This window comes from Argiope bruennichi, chromosome 11, assembly GCF_947563725.1.
Source record: "Argiope bruennichi chromosome 11, qqArgBrue1.1, whole genome shotgun sequence".
Lineage (NCBI taxonomy): Eukaryota > Metazoa > Arthropoda > Arachnida > Araneae > Araneidae > Argiope > Argiope bruennichi.
Window position 1 is genome coordinate 22,418,781 of NC_079161.1, and position 17,779 is coordinate 22,436,559.

The 17,779-nt window shown below is 33.1% G+C and overlaps 1 protein-coding gene across 2 annotated transcripts in view; it reads right to left on the reverse strand.

Moving 5' to 3' along the window:
• LOC129957517 (cyclin-T2-like) overlaps nt 1–7,821 on the reverse strand; it is a 31,919-nt gene extending 24,098 nt beyond the window's left edge. For both annotated transcript variants that reach the window (XM_056069854.1, XM_056069855.1), the window contains exons 1-2: nt 7,732–7,821; nt 2,810–2,955 (exon numbers count right to left, since the gene is read on the reverse strand). In XM_056069854.1, the coding sequence (XP_055925829.1) occupies nt 2,810–2,955; nt 7,732–7,734 (149 nt within the window). In that variant the 5' untranslated portion in view covers nt 7,735–7,821. The remainder of the gene's footprint in view (nt 1–2,809; nt 2,956–7,731) is intronic.
• Between the last annotated feature and the right edge of the window lie 9,958 nt (nt 7,822–17,779).

A 17,779-nucleotide genomic window follows, 5' to 3' on the forward strand; every position in this document is an offset into this window, starting at 1 on the left:
CGGAGCATCCATTCACACAGCTAATAGGGTTAAAAACTGGTTCGCAGCTAGCAATGTTCAGGTTTTATCATGGAATGCTAAAAATCTGGATCTCAACATTGTAGAGAAAAGGTGAGCAAAGGATTATTGCTCCCTTTCACAGGGAAAGCTTTCAGTTTGAATCTTAAGTACGAGTAGGCTTAGCGCCCCCCCCCCCCCCAAATCCACACCTGTTTCAAAGCCTGTAAGTTGAAGGGGAGATCGAAGTTGCAGATAAGTTGCCAGTTAAGTTTCAAGTCCCACAACTGTATCAATCTATACATGCACTAATAAATAGCGTACCGACATAAAAGCACCCCGAATTCGGGCGATAAAAAATAGAAAAAGCAGAAAAATTAATAAGAGAATATCAAAAAATTAGAAATTTCAAGATTACATTTTTTTCATATTTTTCTTTGAAATCCTCAATGCAAAGAAAAAATTTAAATTTTATCGTAAATAGAAAACTGTATATCATACATATTGCATTATGCAATTCGTTTTTTCAATATTGTGATTTTTTTTTTTTGCTGATATTTTGTATAACTTTTTTGTCAATATTTTGCTTAAGTTAAATAAATTAAAAAAAGAAAGAGAACGTTTTTATAAGTTTTTTTTATACATTTAAAAAATGTAATTTTAATAATAACTTTTATTATTCCATTTTTATATATTTTATCATGTATTGATTTTTAAATTTTTTTATATTTAAGACAAATTTAAACAATTTTCCTTTTTGGAAATAAAAATCTAAGTCATATGAAAAATGTTTAATATTATAATTTTATAGTGCAAACAAAAGTAAATTTATATCAAGAGTAAACACGCATGTTACTAAGTACCATTTTGATTTTTTTATGCGGCCATGCAATTTACTTCTTACAAATTAGCTGTTAGGCATGCGATTTACCGCTTTCACAAAAGGCACAACTAACAGCCACTGCCTACAGCTGCACAACTAACCTTTACCCTTTCGAAGAGCTTTGAATCATGTATGGGAAAATTTTTGCAAAATAGAAATTCAACGAATTTACTTAGAAGTAAACAAACATATTAATGGAAAAGAATTCCCTATTAATAAGAATTTTATTTGCACTATTTAGATTCGATCTTTTATTTTTTCCATGGAGTAAGTGGAAAAAACTAATTTTTTAATCTCATATAGAAAGTTTAGAAAAATTATTGACGGAAAAAAAAAAAGAAAAAAGAAAGAAAGGTGAAACTCGAGATTTCGTCGGAACTCTACGTTTTAAGACTACCTTGAGTTCGAAATACAGATTTTTGAAAAACGACCTTCTGTCTGTCGATGGCAAAGATAACTGAAAACCGTTTTGAGCTAGACGGATGTAATTTCGTATACGGTATTTACTCTAAATTTGCAGATTTCTATCAAATTTTGAGAAAACTCTATTCAAAGGATGTGCGTCTGTCCTGCTGTTTTTATGTAAGTTAACACGATAATTACAAAGCAAAGAGCGCTAGAAAGATAAGATTCGGTACATACGTTGAACATCTATAGTGTAAATTCCTAACAAAGTTTGAGTCAAATCTGAAGAGGGCTAGACCGTCTGTCGGTCTGCACTTTCTGATGTACGTAAACGCGATAACTCAAAAACTCAATGTTTTAAATAAATCATATTTGGTATAAGATTTTAAGACTACAAGTGCATCGTTTTTAAAAATCTAAAATCAAAGTTTTGTTTTAATCGGTTGGAAAAAATGTGTCTAAAACACAAATTCGATTTTCGGATACCAGTAACCGATTGTCAAGGATTTATCACCAAAAAAAAAAAAAAAACTCGCCAAGAATGACACCATAGATTCAATGAAAATGCCACATTCATGCCAAAAGAATATTTCATAATTATTATACACTAATGCCATGAAATTGTATTCTCTGACCTGAGAAGTTGATTAGAGAATGTGCGAAAAAGCCTTAGGAAGAGCACTGCCGCAGGTTTGAAAATGTCCACCAATCGTTTGTCTCTATGTGACAAAGATAATCCAAAAACACATTCAGCTAAAACGCTGAAATTTGGTATATGACCTAGGGCTGTGGTGGCCTGGTGGTAAAGTCTCGACTCATCAGCCGTAGGGTTTCAGGTTAGAGACCCGATTCCACTGAAGACCCGTCATGTAAACGGGTCAGGTGCACGTTAAATACGTCAGGGCCAAATGTCCTCTCGCTGGTATGGCATGGTGTGGAGAGGGGGGGGGGTGCCAGCTCAGGTATCGTCCTCGTCACGGTTCAAAATTACGAGGTCCGTCCCGAAATAGCCCTAGTGTTGCTTAAAACGAGACGTTAATATAATTAAAACTTGGTATATGACCTTTACACCAAAATTGTAGATTTCTGTCAAATTTTGAACATAATCTATTCTAAGCAAGTTTTTGTGTCCTGCTGTTCGAATATAAGTTAATATGTTAACTGCAAAACGAAGAGCGCTGGATGGATTAAATACGATGTACAGATTTAACATCTATATTATACAGACTTATCAAATTTTGAGCCAAATCCAACAAGAAGTTTACTGTCTGTCGGTCGCATACTTTCAGAAACATGTGAATGTGATTATTCAAAAGTGCAGTGACTTAAATATATCATATTTGATATCAGATTTTGAGACTGCAATTGAAGAAAAGTTTGCAATTGTTCTGTGTCAAATTTCGGTTTCAACCAAATGTGAAAAAACGCGTCTAAATTATAAATTCACCATTATTGCAGATGTATGCGAGAAAGTTTTGAGAGAAATGACTTTTTTTTCATTTGTTTAGTTTAGTAAAAGGATACAGGTTCAGCTTTTGTCCGATATGTTGAATGAAAGTGGCAGCGCTTTGTCTGAAAAGAAGCTCTTTAATCGGATGTTGAAGCAGCTTCATGTTCGGTGAATGACTCATTTCTTCCGTGGAGAAATACCAACGAGACTCATGATTCATCTGCATCAAACGCAAGAAGAAATAAATAAAAACATGACTCATTCGATTAATACAAGCATTTAAAAACACATTTTTTTATAGAGCAAAATATTAGTGTTTGTTTTAAATATTTTCTATTCAATTAATTCTTTATTTATATGTTTAAAATAATTTTAAAAGTTAAAAGTCTTTCCTGAAGCTCCAACCTTTCGTATGATTCCTTCAATTGTCATTCTCTTAGGAAAGCCCGTGGTCACTAATTATACAGGGTGTTTCATAAATGATGGGAGTAACTTTAAGGGGTGATAGTACACATCAAGACGAGTAATAGTAAATAGGAAACCAAGTGTCTAAATCATTCTTTAAATTAATATTTTCTTATAAAAAAGTTTTAAAGACAAAGTTTAAAAAATGCCGATAGAGGACACTCTAGACTTTGGAGTACCGAACAACTACTTTTTACCAGTATATTTTAGTGAAAACCGCAAATGAATTGATCCATTTTTCCGTTTTTTATCATCATTTGAAATTTAGGGCCCTAAACTTTGATGGCGCCTATCTCCTTCGGAAGACGTTTGGGACACTTGGTTTCCTATTTACTATTACTCGTCTTGATGTGTACTATCACCCCTTAAAGTTACTCCCATCATTTATGAAACACCCTGTATATTTAAGGTTTGCCTGGTCCATACCATAACTATGGAAAAAGATCATGGTGGAATTCTCCATTCCCAGTCGATGAATTCCACCAGTTTTCTTTTCATAGGTCTATGGTGAGCTGTACAGATCGGTCATCAATGTTTGTTTGGTATTAGGAAAACCCTCCATTTTCAAGAGAAATTTCAAAACATTGATTCATTATATATTTTCTACTTGAAACATTTACAGAACTCCTCCAGCACCGATCACGGTGCCTAATTGTATCAGTTTTTATTTTATTGTATATGAAGTACGTCAAATTTAATTTTTTAACAGAAAAAAAAAACCTTCGACATTTTGGCGAATTTCCGCATTTCAGATTTTTTTTCTTTGGCGTGGGGATTTATGCCTGTCTCTGAATACAATAACTCAAATATGCTTTGAGCTTGATGGATAAAATTTAATATATTCAGCTCGGCAATATGATTCATTTATATTAACTTACTGTTTTGAAGTCCAGTCTCCTTAGTTTGATTCATGGCCAAATAAAGACACCCGAGTCATATTTAGCATGAAAAACAAACACATATACATGATAAATGTCTCGTAGAATCTCTTTTGAAGCCGGATACTTTTTCCCGAAATGGCAATATCCACTCACATCTTGGTACCCCATACAGCTCAAATATGTTGCTGTTGTTGTTTCTAATGGCACTTACCATGGACAAGCTCGCTGACGAAGTCAGTGATTTTAAGCCAAGGGAACGTCTCTTGTTTTAGTAGTACCAACTAGGGCCAAGAGTACGTCTTCACACATCATATTCGCTTGCACAACCCCTTTTTACAGGGGAGCACATTCACACATCTCACAGATAAAACAGATGAAGCACAACCATGTCCGAACCGGGACTCGAACCCAGGACGCCATGATCACGGGAAAGACGCGCTACCCCTATGCCAGGACGCCGGCTATCGAGGTATTCCTTTATTAAACCTTTACAGTTGTTCGGCGTTTCTGTGAAATGACGTCACTTTCATATGACTCTACTAGTTTATCATTTGGTTTCTTACTTTTAATTAATTAATCTCGCAGCACAAAGTTTCGCAAAGTCTCTCTGTTTTCAGCTTAATTATCGTAATTAATTGTAATGCGCATCTTATGTTTATATTTTAACGACTTTTGTGTACTTTATAGTCGCTTTTTTACGAATTTTGTAAGAATTTCTTACAAAAATTCTTTCTTAACGAATCTGTAAATATGTTGTAAATATTAAAATTTAGTTGCACTATATTCATTAAAATTTACCACACATACAATAACTACCAGAATATTCCAATAATAGATCTTGTGATGGAATTACTTTCTACTATTTAGTTGTTATTTTCAACTACCGTAATGTAACATAAACGACAGCAGCCATTCTTTAAACTGCATCGTTCTCCCATTCTTGTTAAATGATTATCATTATGACAGCCATATAATAAGAAAATGTATTCAAACTAATTTTCAGAAAAAATAAAATAATAATTATATATTTTTTGGTTACTTTAGTAACCAAATGTTATAATTATTGATTTATTTTATTTATACCCATAAATCTGTGAGTGCAGTGGCTATTTTAGTGCTTAAGCACTAAAGATTTTCATATAATATGCATATTATTACTATACCAAATACTAAGAGTTAAATTATTACATATGAAAATTAGAAATCAATTTTTTTCCATTATCAAGTACAAAGAGTAAACATAATAGCTGTTTGATAACAAGTATTTTAGTGACATTAAATATAATATTAACAAAACTCATGAAATTAAATTCCCGATTGAAAAAAAATATTCATTATTATTTCTGCAATAGGATATGTTAATCTTATGTCATTTGATTGCTAAAATACTATTAGGGTAAATAATAGATTGTTAAAATACTAGTAGAAGGCTTAAGTAGATAAAAAAGCATGCCAAGAAATAAAAAAAGATCGCGTATTGAAAACTATTGAGATCTAGTAAATGATTTGATATATATGGGATGAACAAAATAAAATTGAAATTTTCGGTTTAAACAGAAATGGGCAGAGAAACTATAAAAAAAAAAATTCTAGATTAATATTTACATCCATGAAATAAAGAATTGGATTAATCCTTATCGGATGCCAGCTTTTAATACCCGATTCTCGCTAAATGGTTGCTAGTTTCAGTAAATATGCGAAATATTTTCATTATAATAAGAATATATTTTCTTTAGAAATTATTTTTTCTAGGAGTATTTAAAATAATTATTTAGAAGTTTTTAATGTGTGATATTTTTTAAAACAATCTCCAAAATGAAGGAATGGTCGTCTGTTCCAGATTTTACATAGGTGTACTGTTGTTTTTCTTTTTCCAGGGAACATATGTAAACATAGCAAGCAATCATTTTTTCCGTTAGCATCAGGTTGTAGGATGTGTATATAATTTCCATCTAATCTCTCCTTATTTTATGTTGTTAATAAGGATTTCCATACCTCGCAATTTAATCTTCACATAAATTCTCAATTGGTGATAGAAATATTTTCCGAATAAAGCTTATATAAAATTTCATGATGTCACTGCTAGTTTCATTACTAGATTCAAAATCACCTTGAGAATAGTTTACAAAACATCTACTGTCGCTTTCTCTATAGAAATTTATAAATTTTTCTTTATCCCTTTTTAGAATCAATATATTAGGAATCGAGTACAGAAGGCAATGATATACCATTGGAAACATCAATTGCTCCGTTGCTGAGGCTTAATTGACAATGCAATCGTGCCCGAATTTTACAGAGATTGAGTTTCGATAGGTTACGCCTTTTCACCTCCAAATGACGTACGGCCGCTGTATAAAAGTACCGTTGTCACTTAAGGGGTGATTTACGACCGTTAAGGGTTAAAACCAACATTAACCCCTTCACATACAATGACATGCTTCACACGAGCATCGAATTACTAAACGTTTGGTTGTGAAATAGCAATTAAATAATTAAAAAAGCAAAAAAATCATTTAGAAATCTTTCACTATCTCAAATGCTCCTTATATTGTTACACGAATCAAAATAAATTATTTGTTCCCAATAGTGTATGCCATCTAATTTGGAAATTAAGTAAATTCGTATGTCAAGGGATTAAGAAAAATGATTTGCGAGATGGAAAAGAAGCAGAATCTCTTCTAAAAAAATGAGAATGACAAAGAAATATTTAATAAAAACTGGACCCAAAAAGAACAAAATGGGGCTTCGGCTTAAACTTTCACTGGATCTGTGGTTTTCAAAATCTATCGGAAATGTTTTTTTAGAAAGAATGAAATCGATATTGTGAGGCGAAAATTAGCTATTTTTATCACATCCTTCTGGGATTATAAACTCTGATAGAGTGAAAGTATAAATTAAAATTTTGATATGAACTCTTCTTTTAGTATTGTCATCAGGGTGTCACACTTCCAGGATTTTCTGAAAAATGCAATTCAACAGCTGCTGATCCTAGAAATGAAGGAGTAAGTCTGTTTCTATACTTATTTATTATTATTTATTTATCTCTCTTGTCATTATTTATTTATTACTCTTTATTCCTTTAGTTTATTTATTTATGATTTTATTTTATTTGTTTACTTTGTTATTTTACTTTGCTCTCTTACTCGTTTTATTCTTAAATTTAAACTGAATGTTTTGTTTTTAAAAATTTTGTATTTTTATATCCGTAAGGTGAGGGCAAACTAAAATAGTGTTTAAGAATTAAAAGGCTTCCGTTGACCAATAATACACTCTCTAAATCTTCTGATGAAGTTTATGGCCATAGGAAATAAGTGTAAACAAAAATACATAACTTGGGTATGCTATCAGCAATTTCTTTAAAACGCATTTAAGTAGATTTAATAACACATAAATATATTCTTTGTTGAAAAAATATGACTAATTGAAATCATTTAAATACAAAGCAAAAATCATGTTTCAAGAACTATGACAACATATAAGATCGCATCATGTAGCCAAAATCATAATCGAATTTCTGCAATAATTATTTATAAAATTAAAATTTTATACCGAAACTATTTTCAGAGTGTGAGAAAACGTTTTTTGTGAAATGTCACTTGTTCGCAGAATGATAGCACAAAAATAGAACAAAATACATAAATTCTACGTACCATATCAGCTACTTCGTTTTCACTGCAAATTTTGTTAAAATAGTCTCAAATCCAAATTCTGCTAAAAGTTTACAGTCTGCAACAAAGTCATGTGACCAGCCAACAATTTCGGGCAAAAATATTAATTTTTTTTGTTTAATAACTTTTGTTTTGGCATTTTAAAAATCATTTCTTAATTTTTTTTGCCGTTGTTTGCTTGATATCATAAATAATTAATAAAATATTGAATGCGAATATTTGAATATTTAATTAAAATTATTTATTAGAGTACATTTTATTAGATTCTTAAAATCTGGAAGATACTATTTTTCGAAATATGGATGTTAAAACAAGAGTTAAAAATTTTGATTTAAATACTCTAAGCAAATCAGGATTTTAATCCTATTTTTAATATACCAATCGCCTTTGGCAACTAGCTGGTTCAACATAAATTTTAGTTGTTTCATTTCAATCCAAATTCTAATGCATTACTTGATAATTCATATTTCATGAATGAAAATTAATTTTAAAATCAAATTATGGATTTCATTAAAGAAGCGTCATTTTAATAATATTATGGTTTTCTTTGTGTCTTGTACATGAATCTTTTTAAATAAAATATCATTGCAAAATAATGCCAATGAAAACATAACTGGAAATTATAATTGTACGTTGTCTTTCGTAGTACTTAATCTTCATGTTAATTGTACAGAAAATACTTAGAATCCTTCTTTTTTAGCTTTCAACGACGTAAGAAAATCATCTCACAAATAATTGGATGAAACCATGGAGCGATTTAAATTTCAAGCAAAAGTAAGTAAAATGTTTATAATGCAAACAATATTTTTTTTAAAAAATTGTCAAGATAAAGAAAAAAAAGTTGCATTATAACCAAATTAATATAATTATAAATATAACTTTTTGAATTTTAAAGTGTCATAAAAAGTGTTTTTGCGTAAATTTTCAGAAAGACATCAAAATCTCGCCAAATTTTTAATTAAGTAAAATTTCAAAAAAATTCCACCCACCCTGAATGCGTATTCTATATATTCCAAATTATATTTGTGCCAGATTTGATTACTATTCATCAAACAATTCATTGTCCTCTAATGCACCAACTCATTCATACGCGAGTGCGCACACACGTCTTAAACACATTAATTATTAATAGAGATTTTAGATTTTATATGTATAATGAATGGTTAGGAATTTTATTTGTTTAACATTATGAATTCATGATTTGGTATTTTAATGCTGAATTTTCTAAAATTGTGATTGAAAAAACAAGATCGAGGCGATTGATTCGTGCTTTAATGAAGTTTTCTGGGAATTGGTCAATCGGATAAGTAGATTAAAAAATTTCGGCTTTTGATTTTATTTGATGAGCGTAGAATAATTATCCACCATCGTCCACCCTATCTTAGTATTTGGGGTTATTTGAATGATCGAATCGCTGTGAAGATAATGCGGGTACTGCTTTAAATACCTTATTGTATTCATTAGTCCTTTCATTCAACAAAAGACTAAATCGAATTTTCTCGCCTCCTAGTCTGAGGTGATCCTTATAGTAGCATTCTGATTAAAATCAATCATCTAAAGATATGGGATCATATTCTAATTTTGAAGCGGGAGAGGGGACAATAAGTAAAACATATAATTTTGAATACAATAATATAGCACCTCCGTCTATGCAAAATTCCAACAACTTGGTTGGGAGTTTTTGGAGCACTCACACGTTGGTGTGGAAGTTTGGAGATGGGATGTCAGCTCAGCTGTTGTCCTCTTCATCTGACAGCGGTTTAAAATTACGAGGTCCGTCCCAAAATAGCCTTAGTATTGCTTTAAAATGGGACGTTAATATAGATGATTTGAACTGAACATGGAGCACTCATCATACTACCGGACTTTGCACCCTCAGAATTTCATTTGTTTGGATCTATAAAGAAGTTCTGTGGTCAAAATCTTGACTGCGATGACGACCTCGTACAGGAAGACGACTTTCTAAGAAACCGAGATTTTTAATTAATCCAGCGTTGGCAGAAATGTCTCAATATGAATGGCAGTTATGTAGAAAAATAATAAATTAAGTAATACATTCATTTTCGTTCATTCATTTTTACTTTCTCCTGTACGAAACATAGAGAAAGAATTATGGTCAAAAAATTCGAACTCGAGATTTTGACGAATTTCCAAGTTTTTAGGTCTCCACGAGTTCGATCCTCCCCCTGGTGTGGTGTGGCGTGGAGAGGGGGGGGGTGCCAGCTCAGGTATCATCTTCGTAATCTGACCGCGGTTCAAAATGACGAAGTCCGTCCCAAAATAGCCCAAAATAGTGTTGCTTTACAACAGGACGTTAATATAACTGAACTGAATTCCACGAGTTCGAAAATCACATTTTTGGCATTATGTCTCTCTGCGTATCCGTTCGTCCATCTGTCTGTCTGTGATAAAGATAACTTAAAAATACTTTGAGTTAGAATGATGAAATTTAATATACGGTCTTAAAACAAAATTTGTAGACTATCAAAATGTAAATGAAATTCGTTTAGAGTAAGCCTGCCTGTACGGCTGTTCGAAAATAAATTAGTACAATAGCTACCAAATGGAGAGAACTAGATGTATGAAATGCGGTATAATGATTTAACATCTGTATAGTATACATATCTACTCAAATTTCCAACAAAGGGCTGACCGTCTGTCGGCCCGTACTTTCAGAAGCGTATAAAGGCGATAACTAAAAAAGCAAGTACTTAAAGGCAAACAATAATAACTATATGTTCATATATATCACTTCTGACATGTTATTTTCCGACTGAAATTGTAATTTTGGTTTCAGTTAGTTGGGGGAAAAAACGCAAATTTGTGTCTAAAACGCAAATTCCATTTTCGCATACTATTAACCGCATACCAGGGATTAATCGTTAAAAAACTCGCATAAGAATCTCACGATAGAATAAACGTAATTTATAAATTCACACCAAAGGTTAGAAGACCTCGGCTTGTGAGCCGTAGGGGTTTCAAGTTCGAGACTTGTTTCCACCGAAGAACCGTCGAGTAAGAGGGTCTGTTGCACCTTAAATCCGTCATGCCAAACGTCCTCCCGGTAGTGTGGTGTAGCGTGGAGAGGGGTGTGTCAGCTCAGGTGTCGTCCTCGTCATCTGACCGCGGTTCAAAATGACGAGGTCTGTCCCGAAATAGCCCTAGTGTTGCTTTACAACGGGACGTTAATACAGTAGACTCCCGATTATCCGCGGGCGGGTTAACCGCGCCTGCCGCACTAAGTTTTTTGCTTCCAAGCAAAGAGAAAATGCTTCCAAAGCAAGAAGCAAACACAAATGACTGATTTCTTCAAAAAGGTGTCGTTTTACAGTTATGCTTTTGTAATTACATAATGCATTACAATATTAAAACAGTACATATGTATTCATTTTTCTGTGTATCCTTGACGCCTCTCGTAAGTACAAAGCACTTTTCTGTTTTCATTAACAAAATACATTTTAGGTTCGTTTTGAGTGATATACTAAAATATTAAGTGTTCGTTAAACATTTCCTGCTGTTTATTTTTCGTTTTATTGTATATAAAACGATTTTTCAAAGTTGGAATGACTGTTTTCTCTTTTGCTATACCCGTTTTTAGCTTTTTTCGGATTATCCACGATTTTTGTTATCCACGGTGGCCGCGCCACCCAATTCCGCGGATAATCGGGAGTGTACTGTATAACTAAACTAAACTAAACTAAACACGCCAAAGGTTAATGCAACTGATTGATTTCCAATCTAGTTCAATATGGATTCAAAAATTTATTGAAACAAGGAAAAGTTGAAATTGATTGAAACAGAAAGATTAACAGGCAATATAATTAAAAATGCCAGTAACGAAATTTTGGAAACAAGGAATTCGATTCCAGACACATTTAAATTTTTGAAGAAGCTGGCTCATGCTATTTTAACCATATTTTCATCCACCAATGCCTGCGAGTCATTATTTTCAGAGATAAATAGCATTAAAGACTCGCTTAGAAACCGTTTGGCAGATGACTCCCATTCAGCATGCATTCTGCTAGAAGTACCATTTTACAATCCTCATTTAAGTTATTCGCCATCTAATCTGCAGCAACAATTATCACACTAATGTTACATTAATTTGAATTGCACGTATAACTAAAACATTTACTATACAGTGCAAAATGTATTTTTTCGTAGTAAATAAAGAGTTTCGAGTTGTTAGTATTTAGTTTTATTATTTTCCCAATAATCACAAGTAAAAATAATTTGAAGGCACATCTATACCTCATTAAAGATTTCTTTAGAAAAAAATGGCACGTTGATCCATAAAGGTTCGCCACCCCTGCTCTAGAGCGAGCAATTCCGAGGGCTAATTTCATTTCAAATCCATAATTTGAGATGAAATTTTGTGAATCAGGGATATAATTACAACTTCGTATGAATTCGAAAAATATAAATATTAAATCGGTTTAATCTAAAAATCGTACATTTTACTGAAGTGAATATTATTAAATCAATCTAAAATAACACAGATAAAATTCACATAGTATCTTTCGCACCCGCAACAATCTTTATGAATGCCATGAGAGTAAATGGATTAACTGAGCTCATTACTAATTATCAGAGGTTATATACTCTGTGACTTTTATATCATTCGAGGATACTAGGATGCAGAAATGTTTAGTTCTTATTTGACCCAACACTTTTACATACTTCTGTATTGTGGTTATTCAGTTTCTTCTAAATTGTAAATTTGATGAATTAAAAAAATTAATTAATTAAATTAATTAAAAATCTTAGAACTTTTTGTATTTCCCCTTGTTTAAATCAGCGACATGGATTATGATTATCAGCTTTGGCGTTTCTAGTGATATATGTCCCTTGTGGGAATTCCTTTATTAATATGCTGCGTATACTATCGAAACATTGATAAAATTTATAAAAAACTCATTATGTTTTTTATGGAATAATTCAGCTCATCAATTTCAAAAATACAGCATGTAGAATTTATTCACTCAACAGGTCTCATTTCGGTTTATCCTTTATAGTTCCCTAGTATATATTGTTACGAATCTGCGATGCGGCTTCCCAGCATAGTTGGTTCTATAGGAGGTCCCAGAGCTTGGCGACAAACTTGGCGACCATTTGGCGACTTTGGAGCCAAAATAGATTATAACCGAAACATCGAGAATTTTCCCGATCCGTCCAGTAGGAACGGAGTTACGCCTCGAACGTTCCTGATTGGTTGAGAGGCTTCTAGCCCCACCTCCTGAGACCTATAAAAGGAAGCACCCTCAGCTGTCGAGTGACAGTGAGTCGTAGTCGTGAACCAGATCGGGTGGTGAATTGAGTCGTGGACCAGTGGAGTCGAAGAGTAGTCGGAAGCGACGGTGAAGAACTCGTCTTCCAGGGACTAGTGGAGCAGCGACGGAGTAGAGCTGCTGTGTATACTGTTGTATGTTGCACGTCTCGGCTGAAGATAATCGTCTTCTTTACTGTATATAGTTGTCGTCTTTGTGCTGTCCTGTGTGTCTTCGTGTAAATAAACGTCGTTGTTTTATTTTCTACTGCCGCCTGCTGATCGAGCGTTCTTCACACCATATAACATCCACTATCCAAACGAACCCCGGAAATTCCGTAACAATATTCTTACCACCCGTAAAAGATTTTTCATGAGTACTCAAAAAAGTATTTTAAAATGCTAATTATTGTAATCAGATGCTTAAAATTTGATTGGGCTGCCTTAATAGCTCTGAAATACTTTGTCTATAGTTAAAAATCATTTAAATTCAAAAGGGGTAAATATACTTACCACTGTCCGTTCACGATGTAAGGTTTAAGTTACAGCGTTTGTCATTAAATTTTAATTCCTGAAAAAGTTTTAAGATATGAAAAACCATTGTGTTGTGTTCCTTATGTTTAAGATTTTCTTATATTTAATTATCATTATTTGTTATTGAATTTATTTAATTAAAATTCAACATTCATTTTTAAAAATAAGCAAAAGTTGTTGATGCAGTTGGAATTTCTTAAAGTTCAAAATCTTTCTGTTAAAGATTTTATGCATAGTTTGACTTCATTTTTGAGGTATTGATTATTTGAATACTGTAATTTATGACATTTTAGTTTATTTCTTAAAGCAAAATGTGGTTAAGATATTATTAATGAAATTGCATCATATTGCAATAGTTTTATTTTTATGCAATGTAGCAATTCGCCCAGAAAGCCTAATAAATGCAAAATGAGCTTCAAACTTTAACCCTTTCGCGACGGGAAGAGCAAAAGCGCGCTTACCGCTGGGGCAGCAAGTCGGCATTCTCTTTCGCGAGTGTTTGTCCAGGGCCGTTGGTTATTAAGCCTAAATTTATGAAATTACCGAAATATCAATGCGTTATTTAATAATGTTCTGTAATATATTATAGTGTCACTATCATTACTATCCGAATCTGTTTCAGAATCAGTATCTGAAATAGTTTGCATCATTTCTGATATTTCAAGCACAGTTAAACATTTTCGACGCTTCGACATTCTAATAACAAAAAGAGAAAAAATTCATGTCTACTAGATCTAATTATCTACTAAAAATTGTGACAGCAAATCGAAAAACCCAACGCTATAGCGAAAATAAAATCCCCTCCCGCTTACTATAAACAAATCCCACGTGTGCGAATTTAAAGAGCCGTCATAAAGCATGCCATTCGGAAAGATTCCTTTCCTCTTATGTTTATATAATCAAAAACCAAACCACGTGTATGTCAGTCATGCTACTCTCATTTTGAGTAGATAGTCAAATCTACAAGTATATGAAATCATATGGACATAGAATGCCATCTTGTGTCAAAAGTTAGAGTTTTTAAAACGTTCCAGGGCACTGGCACAAATGTATAACGTCCGGGGGTGAACGAAAAAACGTTCTTGCATGCCGGTTTAGTTATATTAACATCCCTTTTAAAGCAACACTAGGGTTATCTGGCACGCCGGCGTGTCGACCCGGAAATGAGTGCGTTACTTGCTGGCACGTATACATGAAAGTCGTCGTGAAAGGGTTAATATCTAAGACATTATTGAATTTGAATTCCATGATTTCTACCTAAAAAAACGCATAAAGTTGTTTTAAATTAAATAAAATTGAGTGGTAAATATACTTATCAATGGATATTTGATGATATTTTTAATCTTACCGCTAAGTGGTAAGTATGCTTACCACTTCCAGTTTTTCCCGAACGATCTCTGGTAAGTATGTTAGAGGCCGCGGTGGCCTGGTGGTAAGGTATCGACTTGTGAGCCATAGGGTTTCAGGTTCGAGACCCGATTCCACCGAAGAACCGTCGTGTAACGGGGTCTGTTGCACGTTAAATCCGTCATGCCAAACGTCCTCCCGCTGGTGTGGTGTGGTGTGGTGTTGAGAGGGGGTGTTGAGGCGATAACTAAAAAAGCAAGTACTTAAAGGCAAACAATAATAACTATATGTTCATATATATCACTTCTGACATGTTATTTTCCGACTGAAATTGTAATTTTGGTTTCAGTTAGTTGGGGGGGGAAAACGCAAATTCCATTTTCGCATACTATTAACCGCATGCCAGGGATTAATCGTTAAAAAACTCGCCTAAGGATCTCACGATAGAATAAACGTAATTTATAAATTCACACTAAAGGTTAGAAGACCTCGGCTTGTGAGCCGTAGGGGTTTCAAGTTCGAGACTCGTTTCCACCGAAGAACCGTCGAGTAAGAGGGTCTGTTGCACCTTAAATCCGTCGTGCCAAACGTCCTCCCGCTAGTGTGGTGTAGCTTGGAGAGGGGTGTGTCAGCTCAGGTGTCGTTCTCGTCATCTGATCGCGGTTCAAAATGACGAGGTCCGTCCCAAAATAGCCCTAGTGTTGCTTTATAACGGGACGTTAATATAACTAAACTAAACTAAACTAAACTGGTAAGTATGCTTATCACCCCTTACTTCATAAATTAAATGGCAAATCGAAGAATGTTTGATGTTTTAGTATTTGCATCATCAGTTTACCATGGTATAATCCCAAAAAATTTTATTTGTCAATGTCCCGAAATTATGCCCTATAAAGGGTTAAAGATAGATTAATTGATTGAAAAAAGGATATATTTTAATGAAAGACGTGGGGATAGACACATCTTTCATTAAAAGAGATTATTAGCAATGCTTCGATTTTTTTTTAAACAGCCTATAATGTTCTAATGAAAACGATAAATGACAAAGTGAGGAAGCTTCTACAAACACATAATCTTCCATCATTTAGACAGATGATCAAAAACCATTTGTCGAGTCTTTTATTAATGCAAACAGCTGTGAGCAGAAACACCCCATTTTCTCCTACATCAAGCACAAATATTAAAACTGTTGACGAAAAGGAGCTTTTTTTTTTTGTAATTTCAAAACAATCTCTCAAACGAAACATAAATCTTTCCAAATAAAAGTAAATGTATAAAAAAGTTAAGAATAACATGCCATTGTAAGCAGCTGAAGTTTCACATCATAAAACAGGGATTAACATTTTCTTTTGCTCTTCGACAGATGGTTTGTGTTTAGTTTTCATTTGGAACCGTAAATACTTTTGATTCTTTTTCTCTTGTATGAGTCATAGAGTTCCCAAAATTTCCTGACAGATATCAGATGTTTTTCAATCTCAAAACACAAACTATAAAGTATCACTTAAATTGGAAGCAAAAAGTAGTCTTTATAGTCTTATGAAATATCGGCTGTATAAAATAAAGGTTATTATTTTATTAAAATGACTGAAAGAAAAGACAATAAAATCGAAGTAAAGACCGATTAAAAATTATTCTGTATGAAAAATACTTTCGAAGCAATAATACTATCTTCTCATTCGGAAAAAATCTGAATACATTATTATAATAATATATAATATCAATTTGCAAACAAATCCTTAATATCACTCTCATTAAGAATTTACTGTAAAAGTCCTCTAAAATCATGATTTTTAATCTTTCATGACTCGTCCGAATTAGTCGCAGATGAATGCCGTATCTTTATTTTTAGTTTAAACCTTTAAAGGGCCATTTTTTTTCTAGTTGTGGTATATTAAAATATTTTTAAAATTGAGATTGGCTTAAGAAAAGAGATTCATTTAACTTATTAGATAAATTTAATTTGATTAATTAATCTGGTTAATTAATAATTAAGTTGTAAATCAAAACACGGAATTTTGTGTGAGGTAAGGAATTGAACCATCTAAGTTTCTGTCTTATTGAAAATGTCTGAACTTATGTCAATCTTCATAACTTTGTTCGAAGATCGATAAATATGGGGGCAAGCATACTTCCCACGGCCCTAGAAAGGGTTAAAATTTTATTTACAGCACTAAGAAAAAAATCTACTGAATATGATTAATACCATAGGTGGAGTGCATAAAAAAATTAGATTTCCAAACTTTCGAGGAATACATTTATTGTCTGAAACACATAAACTGATTTTTTCCGTCAATAAAAGAATTTTTCTAATTGTTGGTTTTTGAATAACATTAAATGAGCAGATTTTATTGTTGTTGTTGTTTCTTATGGCACTTGCCACGGACAAGCCCGCTGTTCGAAGGCAGCGATTTAAGCCTAAGGGGGAGCGCGGCTCTTGTTTTTATCGTAGAGTCAACTTCGGCCAAGAGTACGACTTGACTACACACACGTCACAACCCTTTTTACGCGGCGGATTTCATTCATTCATCCACAGATCGTAATTTAGACCTGAATCAGTGAACGATCACCCCTGATTCAATACCCCCAGTGGTATTACTCTCGACATGGAGGACTTTGTGACCACTTTATACGCGCGTCAGCCACCAAGCACACGGGAAATCTTCGGCCGGCGGGTTCGAATTCGTAACCTAAGGGACGCGAATCCAACGCTCTACCACAGGAACGGAAGTTTAAAAAATCACGACAAAGTATTATTTTTTTTCCTCTGGCAAGCCATTTTTAAATATGAATAATTGTTTATAATAAAGGAAATAATTAAATAATGCGAAATAAGCAAGAATTTGATTGACTGTAAAAGTGAAATGGTTCAAACAAAAACACGAA